Source organism: Ylistrum balloti, unplaced genomic scaffold (genome assembly GCF_031769215.1).
Source record: "Ylistrum balloti isolate Yb309-2 unplaced genomic scaffold, AGI_CSIRO_Ybal_v1 Utg370260, whole genome shotgun sequence".
In the NCBI taxonomy this organism is placed as follows: domain Eukaryota; kingdom Metazoa; phylum Mollusca; class Bivalvia; order Pectinida; family Pectinidae; genus Ylistrum; species Ylistrum balloti.
The window spans coordinates 651347-671212 of NW_026782205.1; the positions used below are offsets into that span (position 1 = coordinate 651347).

The 19866-nt window shown below is 36.5% G+C and overlaps 1 protein-coding gene across 1 annotated transcript in view; it reads right to left on the bottom strand.

Annotated features, from left to right (window-relative positions):
- The window catches only part of LOC132552592 (ankyrin repeat domain-containing protein 26-like), a 77184-nt gene that overhangs the window by 53889 nt on the left and 3429 nt on the right, over positions 1–19866 (bottom strand). The window contains exons 3-8 of the mRNA XM_060216779.1: positions 11703–11876; positions 11404–11513; positions 9812–9906; positions 8952–9170; positions 7470–7579; positions 1781–1862 (exon numbers count right to left, since the gene is read on the bottom strand). Of these exons, the coding sequence (XP_060072762.1) occupies positions 1781–1862; positions 7470–7579; positions 8952–9170; positions 9812–9906; positions 11404–11513; positions 11703–11876 (790 nt within the window). The remainder of the gene's footprint in view (positions 1–1780; positions 1863–7469; positions 7580–8951; positions 9171–9811; positions 9907–11403; positions 11514–11702; positions 11877–19866) is intronic.

The following is a 19866-nucleotide window of genomic DNA, read 5'->3' on the forward strand; positions in this document are numbered from 1 at the left end:
CAATATACACACCATCAATAGTATACCTACTACCGTGTGTAGATAAGGGCTTATGTACAATCAATACAATGTTAAAGCACGACATTTTGGTGAAAAATGTAATATTTGAAAATTATTTTATACACACACATATATAATCTATATATCAAACGAAAAAGTATATCATAGATCTACATGTGGATTGGGGAAATATAAAAATAAAACTAACTACTGACTTAGTCTAGTGACTTCCACCCTTATACTGGTACTATATACTTACTCACCCAACGCAAATGTTTTGAAATTCAGTCCTTCATGTTACACATACAAACTATGGCTTCAGTTATGTTATTGGAAATATGCCACCACAAGCCTTGTTTTATTATTATTGGTTCAACCAAACCAATACCACTGAACCTTAGATTACTGTCACTCTACAGGATATTATGGTCCACCACAAACTTCTTAGTGGAAGCAAATTTACCTGCTAGAGGGGTTAAATTTCAAACTGACTTACAGGTTAATATAAAATTCACTGACACGTAAATACTTTGGAAATGCCAACAACAACAACAGTTATAAATAGACACATTTAAAATGTTCTGTTCGGGAAAAAAATATATTAAATTTGGATGAAGATATGATATGATCTAGTTCAGGGATGAAATAGACCTTAAATACAAGGAACATGCTGTTTACTACACTTTCATATCTGGTATAATTGAGATTTTATGAAATATTAAATTTAATGCAAATAATCTGTATTTTAAAGTTTTCAAAATTTGTCATTTTATCGAAGTTCAATTTGTTTCAATAAACTTTGGGTTATTTAATTTGTTCCTTAACTCTTCTCAACATATTTCAAGTGCATATGAATCAAGATTCACAGCACATATCATACAGTTGTTACAGAAGATTCATAAACCAGTAACGTGTTAAAGAGGTATCGCTGTCCAAGACATAGAATGTCTAGAAACTGTCAGTTCCTGTGTATTTAATAGGTCCAACACAAACACATCAATACTATAGACAAAGAGGAAACACCCAGAACACCACTCCAGGGCGGGAATACCTGTGTACGAGCTTGTCTGTTTTAGGCAGGAACGCAGAGCTGAGAGTGGTGAAACAAGACACATACAAAACTGTGTTACCATACATCTCACACAGATATTCAAACAGAAATCCTTTATGAAGGATTTCAAATTTTAGTGCTTAAAAGTCCACAATATATATGCTTTTCCCTTCATTATTCATTCTACAACCTCTTCCTAGTTACAAGCATGGAACCCTTAATCCTGGTTAGTGATTCCGTCAATAATTATCACAGAAATTTGCATGCCATTAGTAAATTTTGATTTCATGCACAGAGTTATTGTCAGTTAAATATCTTTTACTAAATTTAAACGTATCAACCAAATAACGTTATGTCTGAGTTACAAGATTAAATAATTCATTAAGATGGCAGAAATCCTATTCCCCCCCCCCCCCCCCCCCCCAATAAAAAATAACCCCCATCATCCATGCTTTCATTAGAATGTTTATTATGAATTGCAGGATTGTCTTAACATTCAAAGATATGGGACATAATGATCCATTAACATGTTGTAATATTTTCTATTTTTAGTTTCTTTATGGCTTTACTTCAACAAAAGAAGAAGTTGATAGTGAAATACAAAGAAAACAAGACAAAATTCACACATTGTACTGAATCAAGCATCAGACGGAGATAGAGATAGTCCTAATGCATATAAGACAAGTGGAAACAGAGTTTAGAAAACTCAAGACATTTGTCAGAACCTACCATCCCCTCCGCCATCATCACCGATGTTGTCCCGTGGTAAAGACTTCGTCAGAGCCTGAGCAAGATTTATCTTGGGTAGGTCCTGAAACCACAACATTTATTGAAATTAAAAAATCCTTTCACTTTGACCATATCTAAATCAGTACAGAAACTAAACTGCAGACAAACAACTTTGTACATGTATAACATCTGAAGAGAACTTGGCATTGCTGTAATTCAAAGATAAACTTCAAAACAAAATCCTATATCAAAATTGGACTGATTTATAATCCAAATACGCATATCCATATTTTCATTTCATCCACATATATGCAATATAACATGAAATTACCTGTTTAAAAGTTCAGCCACATGTTTTTCAATAACCTGATCTCAACCTCATCATAGATTTCTCATTTTGGTTGAAATTAGTGGCAGATTTAAGTGTGATTGGGGCAGATATATGAAGAAATGGGACTTACAGACAGGCTTTAATTCAATGTAGGCAACAACTACAGAAGTGCATGTATTTTCTGAAATGCTACAGATATTACTAGGTTATTACAAACTCATTATAAAAAGACAAAGGTACATTAAATTTATGGTAGGCAAAGATGGTCAAATGATTTTAAGATCATACTTACGACCACCGTAGTTTACAATAAATCAACATATGATTACCGTTATACAAGAATACATTTTTTTGAAGTCTCATGAAAACTCAACATCCTCTTTAAATGTTAAAGACCAGAGAGCATTCATGGTAACAAGTGTCAGCCATATTTAATTCCAGTGCTGCTTACATCTGTTGTGAGAACTTCTGTCAAGGAAGCATGGTATAAAAATTGTAGTACCCACAAAATATACTTCTGTTGTGCTGAAGTTTTCTATGTTTCTATCTGCAGACCTAAAATGATCTTACGCAAGCTCTCAAGAGTAAGAAAACTGGCTAATGATAAGGAAAAAAAATTGACCTTTGACCTTGAGAAGAGAAGAATAATTTCAAGCAAGAACTTCTAGCTCATCAAGGCTAAGTTCAATGGCAAATGAGGGAACTAAGAAAATGAAGTAAGTGACATTGGAGTTTTCAACATTTAGCAATTAGAAGAAATCATAAGCAAACAATAAAAAATTAGAGCAAAACTTATGTGCCAAAAGGATCAGCGAACATTGAAATTTGACATTCAGTCCTGAAAAGTAATTCCCAGCAAGCACCTTCAGTAAAAAATGTGTGAAAAAGTTTCTCATTAACCTTTGTCAAGTACCCACTTAAACAACATTACTTCATATTTGTAAACATCTACATATATCAATAATAATACATGTTGTCACATAGCAGCACTAATGCAGAGTGGTAGACCTAAAGTTGACAACAAGTTTGACACCATATCAACACTGACAGATACGTAAAGAACTTACTCACCCAGCTTCTAAACACTTGGCTATGATTCATTGTTGATCTTTTAAAAGAATCAATAATTGAACTAACCTTCACTACTTAGAGGATAATCTAAATCTACATTCTCCTCATAAATATGGATTATGTGCATTTAAAGTCAATTCAAATTAAAATGAAAAAATAAAAAATAAAACAACAAAAAATGATATTTCAGTGGAAGAACATAGAATTTATTTCCAATATTCAGGAATCAATATGTATCACAACAATAAATATTGATAAACTGAGAGAGAGAGAGAGAGAGAGAGAGAGAGAGAGAGAGAGAGAGAGAGAGAGAGAGAGAGAGAGAGAGAGAGAGAGAGAGAGAGAGAGAGAGAGAGAGAGAGAGAGAGAGAGAGAGAGAGAGAGAGAGAGAGAGAGAGAGAGAGAGAGAGAGAGAGAGAGAGAGAGAGAGAGAGAGAGAGAGAGAGAAAGAAAGAGACACAGACAGACAAAGAGACAGAGAGAGACAGAGAGAGAGAGAGAGAAAGAAAGAGACACAGACAGACAAAGAGACAGAGAGAGACACAGAGAGAGATAGAGAGAGAGAGAGAGAGAGAGAGAGTGAGGGAGAGAGAGAGAGAGAGAGAGAGAGAGAGAGAGAGAGAGAGAGAGAGAGAGAGAGAGAGAGAGAGAGAGAGAGAGACACAGACAGACAAAGAGACAGAGAGAGAGAGAGAGAAAGAAAGAGACACAGACAGACAAAGAGACAGAGAGAGACAGAGAGAGAGATAGAGAGACAGACAGACAGACACAAAGAGAGAGAAAGAGAGAGAGAAATATGAATCTGCAAAGGCTGATATAGAATTTAGATACAGTAATTGATGTGCAACAAACATGAAACAAAATGATTCTGTGAAAGGTTTTATCATATCCAATATAATAGTGGTCTGACAAATCATTTTGTTGTTGCAACTAATTTTTTTTTCAATCAATTATAATAAAGATAAGATGTCTTTCTTTAATTTTACCTAGAACAGTGAAATGTCTACACAACAGCATGGCCACGCTAAAGGTATGTGGCACTATTACAAAGCTATAAACACAGCACACAGTTATGTGTCACCTGTTCTAGGTCAGACTCCGCATCTAGGTCAGAATCATCCCTGTCCTACAGAGTATATTCAACAAACAAGCTAGTGGTTAATTATTGCATCACTTAATCACTGTATAGTAATAAGTTTACAGTAGACAAGCTAGGGACTGTTAATTAACACAAACACTCCATTATTTATTTTATAGGAACAGCACAATCTTACACCCCTAAAGAAATTTACTAGGTAAGATAGGGGTTAATGTTCACACACACTCCAATATCTATTTTACAGAATCAGTCTGATCTCACAAAAAATGTGTATTTATACAAAAAACAACCCAAGACTTGACTACAAGTTAAGCTGTTTACTGATAATGAACGAGAAGTCTTCTGTAGCAACAAAAAAACAATCTCTTTGGCATAACAGGGGCTACTCACTCATAAGCAAACTATTGAACATTTAATTATGACAAGCTTGACTCTGCGACATCAGAGAAGCAAAGTAAAAAGTGAACTGTACTTGACTCCGGAACAGGAAAAATCACATGTCTCTGATGAACAGAGAGGCAACTAGACTCACTGATGCCAGAGAAGCCAGGAATGATAGGGCTAGACTCTGTAAGAGTATAGAGAAGTACTTGACTTTAAGAGACTAAGAAGGTTCTAGAGAAGTGACTTGATTATGACACTGACTCACAGAGCAGCTAGCATAATACAAGGACAAACTTGACTCCAGGGTAACCAATGAGAAGATTCTGAACTCTGAAAAGTTACAGAGCAGTGACTTGAATCATGAAAGGACCTTGTCAAGAGACTTGACCCCCATTTATGCACATCCAATACAGTAAAATTTATGAATAACATGTATAAAACAAGCTATAGGGAGATTTTCAAATTGGGGAAAAAATTCCCCAGGAATTTAAAAGCCAAACTGAGCGAGTAAATGTGCTTATGAGTGAGTGTGCCCAATTGATAAGGAATTTATACTAGACAAGCTAAGGGGTTAATGTTTCACAATCATTTAAATCACAATCAAACATTTATCTTACAAAATCAGTCCTGCCCTATAAAGACAATAGATAGAATGAACTCACATCATCTGATACCAGTATTTATACTCTACATATGGCTTCATACTATTAATACATTTATTCGATGGATCCTATCTAAATTGATGTACCTCAGTGCATACCTGGTAATAAGCCCACCCATATCCATTGGTATTCAATAGACTTAATAACAAGTGCTGTTTCATTTTCCCATATATAGTAAACCCAACACTGACTAACAAATCACCAGTATTTCACTATGTGATCTTATTATAATGTACAGCACTACATACTGTTTAACTGATGATACCAATGTTAACACATAAATTGATGTGACACATGTGTTACACATAATGCTTACTACTGTTGTGCAACATCTCCAAAGTTTGACTGACAAGGAATGAAGGTGTAGTGTGTGTATTATATTTTGTATGTGGATAATACAGGTAAAACAAAAATGTGGACAACTAGTAATTACTAGCTGTTTTTTTAGTGTCATACAATCAATTGTTAGTAAACAGTATTAACACTTACTGGACATTTCATTGTCTATGGAAGTAGAATAAGTCACACATTCTGACATAGAATCGAAATAGACACGATCAACAGTGAAAAATTACTGAACAGTCAAATGAAAATAAAAACAATGGTATATTTCTTTTAACCTCTTGATAATGTAGATATTCTTATCACCTTTAAGCACTAGATAGTTTAAATGTCTAGCCAGAGAAGCACAAAGTTTCTCTCATAGCATTGTCTAATGTTGATATTCCTCTGAAATGATAATAAAGTGATCATGTGACACACCACCTGTGAGTGATCACGTGACACACCATCTATGATCATGTGACACAACATTACCAATGATCATGTGATATAATGTCATTTGGGATTATGTCAAACAACTACACTATCAGTGATCATGTGCCCATCTGGCATACCATCAATCAGGCCAGTGATCATGTGACACAATATTGTAGTCATGTGACTTTACACCCAGTAATAATTTGAAAAACATCAACAATGTGACACCACACTATTGGTGGTAATGTGATGAAAATAAGAAGAGATTCTTCTAGAGGAAATGTGCCAGTGTATGAATGGAGATTAGCAAAATGAATAGTCTGGCAAATGATGTAGAAAGCTTTAGCCAAGAAAATTCTGTGACAAATACATCAGCATCATAACTTACTAATCTTCGCTGATCTGTCAATCTCTGCTTAAACATAAACCAATGTGTCTTATTCAACTTTGAATTCAACTATTATTTCCTTTTCTTCATACAAACATGGTATGAAGATTTTAATGGTAAAAACAAAGTAATGTTGAATTTTATACTCTAAAGTAGTCAGAGAAAAGTTATGGAGGCCTGCTAATTTTACTTTGACAAAACTTGTTCAAATGATATTCAAATTATTCACCAGCATACAATATCAGTATCCTCAAGTTGGTGTGTAAAGTCATTATCGGTTTTAAAAATAAAGTACATCTAAGTAAACTGCTTTATTAACCAGCAATAAACTGCTATACATCACTATAATAATCCATAGAACTCAGGGGTATAGTAACCTTCTTTTAATTTTGATAGTATTATTAATCAAAAGTCTTCCTGAAGTTTCCCTATATAATCACTTCTAAAACAATTTTACCAAGGTAAATGGATACACAAAGACCTGTATTACCAAGGTAAATGGATACACAAAGACCTGTAAACTGAACTTATTACCATGTTGAGTTGATCTTGAGTTGACTTACCTTGTCCTTATATCCTACAGACAGACCCATATCTGTCAACCCCCTTGAGTAAATCCCTTTCAGTGGGTAGTAACACCTTTTAAGGATCTATAGATCTCTGACACTTACCTTGTCCTTATATCCTACAGACAGACCCATATCTGTCAACCCCCTTGAGTAAATCCCTTTCAGTGGGTAGTAACACCTTTTAAGGATCTATAGATCTCTGACACTTACCTTGTCCTTATGTCCTACAGACAGACCCATATCTGTCAACCCCCTTGAGTAAATCCCTTTCAGTGGGTAGTAACACCTTTTAAGGATCTATAGATCTCTGACACTTACCTTGTCCTTATATCCTACAGACAGACCCATATCTGTCAACCCCCTTGAGTAAATCACTTTCAGTGGGTAGTAACACCTTTTAAGGATCTATAGATCTCTGACACTTACCTTGCCCTTCTTATCGCCCATAGACAGACTCATGTCTGTGTCGTCCCCCCAGGAGTGGTCGAAATCTCCGCCAGTCGATAGTTTGCTTACATCCTCATCTCCTGATTCATCTGCAACCAAAGAGTACAACATGAGTAGAAGATTATACCTCCAATCTTACACAATGTGCCTGCATTGATGCAATGGCTCTGACCAGTTAGTGGTAAATAAAAGTATATAATGTCACTATCTTTACTATTTAATATCACAAGGTAACCACCAGTTCCTATCCCAGTTAAAACATTAATTTTACTTTGCTCACAACCAGGTGACCACTAACTAAAGCTAACACCAAATATTATCAAAGCAACATTACAGGTTAATTCTTGGTGATCATATTCCCCAGTTCACATATGACTTCCTACCTGTTCACATTTGACCATGAAAGATTTACCTTTTCACATTACAGTAAAACACTAACTGTTGACAGACTTCCTACCTGTACACATCTGAGTGACTTCCTACCTGTTCACATCAGAGTGACTTTCTACCTGTACACATCTGAGTGACTTCCTACCTGTACACATCTGAGTGACTTCCTACCTGTTCACATCAGAGTGACTTTCTACTTGTACACATCTGAGTGACTTCCTACCTGTACACATCTGAGTGACTTTTTACCTGTACACATCTGAGTGACTTTCTACCTGTACACATCTAAGTGACTTTCTACCTGTACACATCTAAGTGACTTTCTACCTGTACACATCTGAGTGACTTTCTACCTGTACACATCTAAGTGACTTTCTACCTGTACACATCTGAGTGACTTTCTACCTGTACACATCTGAGTGACTTCAACTGAGTGACTTTCTACCTGTACACATCTGAGTGACTTCCTACCAGTACACATCTGAGTGACTTTCTATTTGTACACATCTGAGTGACTTCCTACTTGTACACATTTGAGTGACTTCCTACCTGTACACATCAGAGTGACATCCTACGCGTTCATTCATAACTGGCAATACCAGTATTTATTTTTTGTGACAATTCCAACAGAACCTAAATCACATTTCAGTGACTCCTTACTAGTATAGATCAGAGACCAAACCACCTAGTTCACATCTGAGTGACCTGTTACCAGTGTAAATCTGAGTGACCACACCACCAAGTTCACATCTGAGTGACCCCTTGCCAGTGTAAATCTGAGTGACCACACCACCTAGTTCTTGTCTGTAGTATGTGTACGGAGATGTAACACAGCCCCAGATTATGTGTGCTGGGATGATCAGACACTAACTTTGTATTAATAGTTAATGAACTACCAGCACTAATAGACACTCTACCGATTCCTGACCATTACACAAAGCATATTGATCCTGCTATACTGCATGTTTACCTCTTAAAGCAGATTTATTCATTTTGATTTTTTTTTCTTCAAAATTCTTCGAAAATAAAATGTTGCAGAAAAGCCATTTTAACCAATGTTACCATACCTACCATCTGATTGTTGTTGTATGGGTAATCCAAACTCCGGAGTGATGGTGTTGTCCCGTGGTGTGGCTGTGGCACTTGTGGGTATGCCCATAGATGAACGTGGGGTAGTATTTGTACTGCTTGCTCCACTTACAGACCGACGTAGCTTCATGTTGTGGTCACGGATCAACTGAGAACATCCATGTTGGGCTGTCATCATTGCTATGTCTTCTGCTGTAAAGCCTGCCAGGTTACAAATCACATATGCAGGTATTTTGTATTTGTTTTGAAAGATTTTACAATCAGAATCAATTCAGTGTAATTAATCAACTGATCTGACAAAGAGTTATGAATTAGAACAGTCTGGTAATTCCATAGATACTTAACTACAATACAATCTAATAGTATTTCTCAACTCCTTTTCCTGGGGTGAATTAGAAATCAGATGGTTGACTGATCACAAAGTTTTAAAATCTCAATATCAACAACTGTATGCAAATAACATTGACAAATGATACTTAACACGGCACTACAATCAGATATTGTATTTTTCCTCAAATAAGCTTTCTCTCCTAGTGTAAAAAGCTCAAATAAGCTTTCTCTCCTAGTGTAAAAAGCTCAAATAAGCTTTCCCTCCTAGTGTAAAAAGCTCAAATAAGCTTTCTCTCCTAGTGTAAAAAGCTCAAATAAGCTTTCTCTCCTAGTGTAAAAGCTTAGTATTAAAGTTTGAGGTTCATTTGTGCTTTAGGCTTATTTAATATTGATGATTCTGCAAAAATAATAAAGGGTGCTTATTTGCAGATAAATATAGCACAATAACTACAATTGTATTGTAAAATAGGTTGATATTACTGCTACAGTGGGTACAGCAATAAAAGACAAACCTTTGGTGTCCTTGATCATTGTGTCAGCATGACACTGGAGAAGGAGCTGGACAGCGGTCACTGATCCATCATAGCTGGCCAGCATTAGGGGAGTCCTGTTAAACATTGTCATCACAGGTAAATAACAAAAGGTGTCACAAATGTAAAGGTCTTGAAATATATCAATTTTACTTTGTTGGGATGATGACAATGACAGACTGTCAGTAAAATCACCATGAACATCTTTAGGGTTTTCTGTAATGATCAGAATCCTTGTAAAGAAATCATATATAGTCCAACTTCATTTAATCGAAGTCAGCATCATCAGAATATTCAATTTTAGTGAATTTAAATGTTAAGTGTGAAATTTGGCCGTGACCAACAGAATACTTTGAAATAAATCATTTTGAAGTAAGTCTGACGGCATTTATCTTTTATTACCTTATATTGTGGATTTTATCAAATTTTCTGTGTAAAGACTTATTTTCCATGTCAGCTTCTGAATTATGAGGGACATTAGGGCAACCAGAACAGCATGTTTACAGAAGAAGAATATCATAGGGAGAGATTTATTGTGTTCTGGAGGTCAACAGCATTTTGATCCAAGGTCTATGATGGTGTTACAGAATGGAGTACTAAGGGAGGGACCTGTGGTGTTATAATACAGAATGGAGTACTAAGGGAGGGACCTGTGGTGTTATAATACAGAATGGAGTACTAAGGGAGGGACCTGTGGTGTTGCAGAATGGAGTACTAAGGGAGGGACCTGTGGTGTTATAATACAGAATGGAGTACTAAGGGAGGGACCTGTGGTGTTATAATACAGAATGGAGTACTAAGGGAGGGACCTGTGGTGTTATAATACAGAATGGAGTACTAAGGGAGGGACCTGTGGTGTTATAATACAGAATGGAGTACTAAGGGAGGGACCTGTGGTGTTACAGAATAATACAGAATGGAGTACAGAATGGAAGGGAGAGACCTGTGGTGTTATAATACAGAATGGAGTACTAAGGGAGGGACCTGTGGTGTTATAATACAGAATGGAGTACTAAGGGAAGAACCTGTGGTGTTATAATACAGAATGGAGTACTAAGGGAGGGACCTGTGGTGTTACAGAATGGAGTACTAAGGGAGGGACCTGTGGTGTTATAATACAGAATGGAGTACTAAGGGAGGGACCTGTGGTGTTATAATACAGAATGGAGTACTAAGGGAGGGACCTGTGGTGTTATAATACAGAATGGAGTACTAAGGGAGGGACCTGTGGTGTTATAATACAGAATGGAGTACTAAGGGAGGGACCTGTGGTGTTATAATACAGAATGGAGTACTAAGGGAGGGACCTGTGGTGTTATAATACAGAATGGAGTACTAAGGGAGGGACCTGTGGTGTTATAATACAGAATGGAGTACTAAGGGAGGGACCTGTGGTGTTATAATACAGAATGGAGTACTAAGGGAGGGACCTGTGGTGTTATGATACAGAATGGAGTACTAAGGGAGGGACCTGTGGTGTTATAATACAGAATGGAGTACTAAGGGAGGGACCTGTGGTGTTATAATACAGAATGGAGTACTAAGGGAGGGACCTGTGGTGTTATAATACTTACCTGCCATTGACATCAGACACATCCACAGAGGCTTTGTTGTCAAACAACAGTATTCTTATAATCTCTGGTTTCTTGCCCTTACATGCAAGATGTAGAGGTGTACAGCCCTCCTATGGACAAAACATAAACACATTTGAAGACTTCTGTGAAATCATATTTATGTTACAAATGAGATATTCTGTTTGGTAACTTAATATGTCTAGCACTTTAATTGGTATCCTATTTGAAACACTGTTAAGTAGGCTAATATATATTGCAACTCTCTGTTGAAACTTAAATTCTGATGTAAAGCCTTTAACCTTGTTCTTTTTGTCGATAGTGGCACCATTGCGGAGGAGGACTTTGACAATATTGGTGTAGCCATAACGGACAGCGATGTGGAGGCTAGTGTCACCATCGCGGTCTGTTGCATCTACGTCTCCACGATGCTCCAGCAGCAGCATCACACATTCCTCTCGGTTACATTCCACTGCCTATAAACAAACATAATATTGACCTTTATTACCAGCAAACACAAATAATTCTTGTTAGTTCTTTAAGTTAAGTAAATATAAATGTTAACTGGCTCTGTCAGGAAACTGACAAACAATTTGTGGGGCAATTCATCTGGAGGTAAATCATCAACGGAGAATTTTCTCAGGGAAAATATTTGACAGATCATGTAAGTGTGCTCCGTGCAGTTTACTAATTACTTACAGAATTTTCTGAAAAAAGTGTGGGGTTTAATGAGAATTTACCAGAAAAAACAAAAGTAAACTAGAATTATATTTGAGTCAAACAATAATCAGATACTTTGTCAGTGCACATGACAACAAAGACTAACCAGTAAATTTGTCAGCACACTTGGGGACAAACAATAATCAGAGATTTTGTCAGCACACTTGGGGACAAACAATAATCAGAGATTTTGTCAGCACACTTGGGGACAAACAATAATCAGAGACTTTGTCAGTGCACATGAAAAAAACAATTATCAGGGACTTTGTCGGTCTTACAGGGGGACAAAAAATAACCATACTTTGTAAGGAAAGAAAGCAAACAAACAAACAGGGACTCTGAACAGAAGGGAGAAAATATAAAAAAAGTACAGCAGATATTTCACCACAACAAGTAAGACTTTTATCACATAAGAATACATAAATAATGACAATTAAGGTTAAAAAATGAAATGATGTCATTAGAGTGTTATAGCAAATTTCACTTGTTACCTTAAATACTGGTTAAAGCCCTTTTCTCAGTCTTTGTAAACTAAATGCCTACTTTGTCATTGTACAAATAATAAGTGAAATATCAATATTTCAAACCTTTTTAATTACAAATCTTCAGCAGTTATTTGAGTATCTTAATGAAGTTAATCAAACTCTGTGATGAAGACTATTGGTCTAAGTCACTACTTTTCAAAAACATCATGAAAGTCACATATGTGTTGTGTTATTATGGTAGTTTTAGACAAGAAACTTAATTTGAAATTTTCATAGAAATCTAATATGATATTGACTTTACAAATGTGACCTGTAGTCAGATGACTTCTCATTAGAATTTAGTCGATTTTCTTCATAATATCATAACAAAACATTTTCTACTAAAGTATTAAAATTGTGGCCTTAGCCTGTTGTCAAACTACTTCTCATTTCATTCTGGCCAACTTTGCTTCAATATGTCATAGCAAAATATTTACTAAAATATTCAAAATTTGACCTCCGCTTTTGACTTGATGGCATTGACCTGTAGTTTTTCATGTTCATTTGATTCTGGTAAGATTTTCTTAATAAAGCTTCTAACACTCGGCTCTAAAGAGCAGCAGTTATGACCTGAATTAAAGGTAAACTGAATATGGTTCAAGGTCATTTCTTTTCACATACCTGCTGGTTACAGAGAAGAAGTAATTAAAATGGAAAATGTAGAGGCCAGACTGACAGACATGATGCACTGCACACTGTATTTACAAATTGGGAAAAACATTCAATAATCTGACCCATGTTACCTTGAAAGTGGGTCAAGGTCATTCATCTGAGCAAACTTGATTATTCTTCAATCTAACATTTCTTCTGGTCAAATACTATAACTGGTACCCTAAGTCCTTCTGCAGTGTAGCGTCAGCCATTGAGGAAAATTTATCAACTAATCTTAAAATCATCAGCATGAAACTTGGTACACTGATGTATTATAATCATATAAAAATATGTTTTTTGATGTCTTCAGTATTTAGGCAATAGTGTCTGAAGATGCATTATGATTTCCCATGGTATTTGTATAAAATTCTCACTAGAGTAAAATCGTTATAACTTGATCATTTTTCATGTATGAAACTGAAACTTTGTATATGAATGCATTATAATCATATTTCTATCTTTTCATATAACTTTATTTAGTATTTTAAGAAACTGTAAGAAAATTCAACCCTCCATTACTCATTCAATCTAACAAATATCAACATGAAATTTAGCAATAAGGTGTATTGTGATCATATCTATGATGTCGCTAACTGTATTCATTATTTTCAAATACATTTTCTGAAGAGTCTTTATCACACTTACTGTCGCTGATTATCACTTATTGCTGACATTTACAAAGATCGCTAAAAATAGATGTCAATGATCCCATAATTCTGTGCATTCTGCCATATTGGCACACCCAAGAGAATTCTCTGCAAACAAGGGCAATGCTAGTTTAAGGTTGACACGATTTTCAATCTGAATAATTTCATGAATACCTAGTCTGTCAATTTTGTAAGGTTCTAGTATAATACTACATTGTCTCATAGCAACAGTATACATGTATGACACCTTTTGAAAGATATTGGCATTGTTTACAGCATACAACTGCCACCAAGGGTCACTAATAATCTGTTTCAAAAAATTCAACAAAGAGAAAAGTAAGATTAGTAGTAACAGTTCCTTCCAGAGGCTGTGACCATAGGCTGAAACTGTAATGTTACGTTTACTTCCAGAGGCCCTGACCATAGGCTGAAACTGTAATGTTACGTTTACTTCCAGAGGCTGTGACCATAGGCTGAAACTGTAATGTTACGTTTACTTCCAGAGGCCCTGACCATAGGCTGAAACTGTAATGTTACGTTTACTTCCAGAGGCCCTGACCATAGGCTGAAACTGTAATGTTACGTTTACTTCCAGAGGCCCTGACCATAGGCTGAAACTGTAATGTTACGTTTACTTCCAGAGGCCCTGACCATAGGCTGAAACTGTAATGTTACATTTACTTCCAGAGGCTGTGACCATAGGCTGAAACTGTAATGTTACATTTACTTCCAGAGGCTGTGACCATAGGCTGAAACTGTAATGTTACATTTACTTCCAGAGGCTGTGACCATAGGCTGAAACTGTAATGTTACGTTTACTTCCAGAGGCCCTGACCATAGGCTGAAACTGTAATGTTACATTTACTTCCAGAGGCTGTGACCATAGGCTGAAACTGTAATGTTACGTTTACTTCCAGAGGCCCTGACCATAGGCTGAAACTGTAATGTTACGTTTACTTCCAGAGGCTGTGACCATAGGCTGAAACTGTAATGTTACGTTTACTTCCAGAGGCTGTGACCATAGGCTGAAACTGTAATGTTACGTTTACTTCCAGAGGCCCTGACCATAGGCTGAAACTGTAATGTTACGTTTACTTCCAGAGGCTGTGACCATAGGCTGAAACTGTAATGTTACGTTTACTTCCAGAGGCCCTGACCATAGGCTGAAACTGTAATGTTACGTTTACTTCCAGAGGCCCTGAACATAGGCTGAAACTGTAATGTTACGTTTACTTCCAGTGGCCCTGAACATAGGCTGAAACTGTAATGTTACGTTTACTTCCAGAGGCTGTGACCATAGGCTGAAACTGTAATGTTACGTTTACTTCCAGAGGCCCTGAACATAGGCTGAAACTGTAATGTTACGTTTACTTCCAGAGGCTGTGACCATAGGCTGAAACTGTAATGTTACGTTTACTTCCAGAGGCCCTGACCATAGGCTGAAACTGTAATGTTACGTTTACTTCCAGAGGCCCTGACCATAGGCTGAAACTGTAATGTTACGTTTACTTCCAGAGGCCCTGACCATAGGCTGAAACTGTAATGTTACGTTTACTTCCAGAGGTTTACTTCCAGAGGCCGTGACCATAGGCTGAAACTGTAATGTTACGTTTACTTCCAGAGGCCCTGACCATAGGCTGAAACTGTAATGTTACGTTTACTTCCAGAGGCCCTGACCATAGGCTGAAACTGTAATGTTACGTTTACTTCCAGAGGCCGTGACCATAGGCTGAAACTGTAATGTTACGTTTACTTCCAGAGGCCCTGACCATAGGCTGAAACTGTAATGTTACGTTTACTTCCAGAGGCCGTGACCATAGGCTGAAACTGTAATGTTACGTTTACTTCCAGAGGCCCTGACCATAGGCTGAAACTGTAATGTTACGTTTACTTCCAGAGGCCCTGAACATAGGCTGAAACTGTAATGTTACGTTTACTTCCAGAGGCCCTGACCATAGGCTGAAACTGTAATGTTACGTTTACTTCCAGAGGCCGTGACCATAGGCTGAAACTGTAATGTTACGTTTACTTCCAGAGGCCCTGAACATAGGCTGAAACTGTAATGTTACGTTTACTTCCAGAGGCTGTGACCATAGGCTGAAACTGTAATGTTACGTTTACTTCCAGAGGCCCTGACCATAGGCTGAAACTGTAATGTTACGTTTACTTCCAGAGGCCCTGACCATAGGCTGAAACTGTAATGTTACGTTTACTTCCAGAGGCCGTGACCATAGGCTGAAACTGTAATGTTATGTTTACTTCCAGAGGCCCTGAACATAGGCTGAAACTGTAATGTTACGTTTACTTCCAGAGGCCCTGAACATAGGCTGAAACTGTAATGTTACGTTTACTTCCAGAGGCCCTGACCATAGGCTGAAACTGTAATGTTACGTTTACTTCCAGAGGCCGTGACCATAGGCTGAAACTGTAATGTTACGTTTACTTCCAGAGGCCCTGAACATAGGCTGAAACTGTAATGTTACGTTTACTTCCAGAGGCTGTGACCATAGGCTGAAACTGTAATGTTACGTTTACTTCCAGAGGCCCTGACCATAGGCTGAAACTGTAATGTTACGTTTACTTCCAGAGGCCCTGACCATAGGCTGAAACTGTAATGTTACGTTTACTTCCAGAGGCCCTGACCATAGGCTGAAACTGTAATGTTACGTTTACTTCCAGAGGCCCTGACCATAGGCTGAAACTGTAATGTTACGTTTACTTCCAGAGGCCCTGACCATAGGCTGAAACTGTAATGTTACGTTTACTTCCAGAGGCCCTGACCATAGGCTGAAACTGTAATGTTACGTTTACTTCCAGAGGCTGTGACCATAGGCTGAAACTGTAATGTTACGTTTACTTCCAGAGGCTGTGACCTGAAACTGTAATGTTACGTTTACTTCCAGAGGCCCTGACCATAGGCTGAAACTGTAATGTTACGTTTACTTCCAGAGGCTGTGACCATAGGCTGAAACTGTAATGTTACGTTTACTTCCAGAGGCCCTGACCATAGGCTGAAACTGTAATGTTACGTTTACTTCCAGAGGCCCTGACCATAGGCTGAAACTGTAATGTTACGTTTACTTCCAGAGGCCGTGACCATAGGCTGAAACTGTAATGTTACGTTTACTTCCAGAGGCCCTGACCATAGGCTGAAACTGTAATGTTACGTTTACTTCCAGAGGCGGTGACCATAGGCTGAAACTGTAATGTTACGTTTACTTCCAGAGGCCCTGACCATAGGCTGAAACTGTAATGTTACGTTTACTTCCAGAGGCCCTGACCATAGGCTGAAACTGTAATGTTATGTTTACTTCCAGAGGCCCTGACCATAGGCTGAAACTGTAATGTTACGTTTAGTCTTAAATGACATTGTGATTTGATACTGCTATCAAGAAATGTACCATAATTCAATTAGTCTATGCTTGTTTTTTTCTGCAGACTGGCTCAATATGTTCTATTCACTTTTAAATACAGTGTCATTTTTTTTTCCAGACAATATAAAAGTTGACAGAATGTCAGAATTCTTTGGACTTTCTATATATCTGAAGTGTTTTTTTTTTATTTTCAATACCTCATGTTTTAATAACAAGGAGTTAACACAACCTACAGTCTAAAACATCTGTGTACTACACTATGATAAGATACACAAGTCAACATCAAATAATTACACAGTCAGAAGATTGAGTAGCCCATGCCTCCCTTCCCAGGGACACCTTACTTCCCAGGGACACCTTACTTCCCAGGTACACCTTCCTTCCCAGGTACACCTTACTTCCCAGGTACACCTCCCTTCCCAGGGACACCTTACAAAGAACACATATAAATGGATTTGAATATATCAAAATCATAAATTTAAGTTTCAGTGTGTATGTATGTCAATACTTCCTCAACAAACATGTACCATATAGCTTCTACTTTAATCTGATTTACTTGCAACATTTGCGATGGAATACATCCATCAGGTATTTGTAATTGAAATTAATATGACAATGGGTGATGATGATGTAAATATACATCAAAGGCATTAGTACCATGATTTTGAGATTAAATATCAATTATCAACTGTGATATCTTATTCTGATTTATAATTTTAAGCTAGATTTTTGTGCATTTATTTCCAGTTCTGAGAACTTAATCTTACAACTCTCATGTTTTCTAAACCAGCATCAACATTAAATGCTTGTTACTCAATAGATTATTAGGAATATTAGTCTGCCAACAATTTCCCAATAAAGTAGCATGGGCGTGATAGGTTTGATTTCTATTAAATACCATGGACTATTTTGACAAAGGAAGATATGGTAGGACTCCTCGTGATACCTGGCCAGTTCATATGTAACAGGACAATGGACAGCAGAGGAATCTTATATAGTTTGAACCATAAAAAGCCTACCTTAAATTGCATGAAAAATGCAAGATTTGGACCTATATGTAGTAGGATTTTCAGTCTTTTCTCATGCAGGCATTTTGGTACTGAATAGTGATGTGACAGAGATATTACAGTCAAAGCATCCAAATTAATGAAGATTTCTCACAAAAAAATATAAATGAGTAGTATTTGATAGTGAAGGTAGTAATGGCTTTGAATCAGCATTGCATTTCGATAAAATTTTGAATGCAAAAATATAATCTCATGCATACCACTTTTTGCCAATACAATTTTCACATCATATATTTCCTTTTACAATATTTTTTGTACGTTCCACAAACTTTTATATACTTACTTCAAAGTAATTGCTTCACAATTTTTTTTTAAATGATTATAGTACAAAACAATATTTGTTATCTTGATTTGCATTAAAATGATCAATAAGAAGCTTTTGTGAGAGCATGCACGACTATAGGCAACTTAGCATTTGTCCTAGATACCAGACAGCAGAGTGACTGAGAACTGTTATTATGAAAACTTGTTATATATAGAAATTAATAAAAACCATAAGTGTTATCTGATAAGATTTCAATTTAAGAAAAGCCCTAACAACATACTTAATCAAAATGTTATGTTTTTTAACTTGGTCATAAATACTTTGTTGCTGGATTTAAAGCATTGCAAATTACCATGTTGTCTTATGCAGGTAATTTTCAGATTTTAATCACTTGGCTTGTTTCCTTGAGATTAATGAAATTTTATAATTTCATGAGTTGAGACATTTTATTATTCTACATATGTACAATACCACACCAACTGGAAATATCTCTGGAACTCGGAAAGTAATATCTTGGTAAGAGTCCCCGCTAGCAGTGAGAGCATAGGACTGTAGGTCTTTTTGCCTTGACAAAGATCAATATTAATTAAGAAAATGATACGAAAGCAATTTTGTGTGTGGCCAACAGATGGCTTGGGTGGGAAGACCTATTGATCTGTATATCACACATGCAGTGGGAGAACATTGTGGTACCAAGGTAACTATGAGAAATAATTAGTAGGTAGATGTTACTTGTGAGTTTGATAGATCTTAGGCTGTTTCAGTCAAGATACAATTCTTTATCTTAACAATTAGCAAGCATGAAAAAGAGTTTCTTCTAAACATGATGTACAGGTATTATCTATTGATAACAAAAGATGCTAGTATTGATTTAAAAAAAATATATATTGATAAGTATATTGTCATGTTTACCAAATAACTGGCCTGTTGTATCATGTCATAATGCAATGTCATACACTTCTTAAGGTGCGTGTAATAATACTATTGTGATGTCAAAAATAACTTACATCTCAAATGATGCTACATGAATGTCCCGACAGTAAAATCTGAGCTGTCCACTTTGAGATAAATTAAAAGGTAACCAATTTGACAGTTTTTGCGTGTTTTTTTCAGAAATATTAATTTTTATTATAAAAATGCTGATGTGATATGGAATTTATCAAACTCATTAAATAACTTGAATTGTCATTTGCCTAAAGTGGACGTATAACCTGTAAC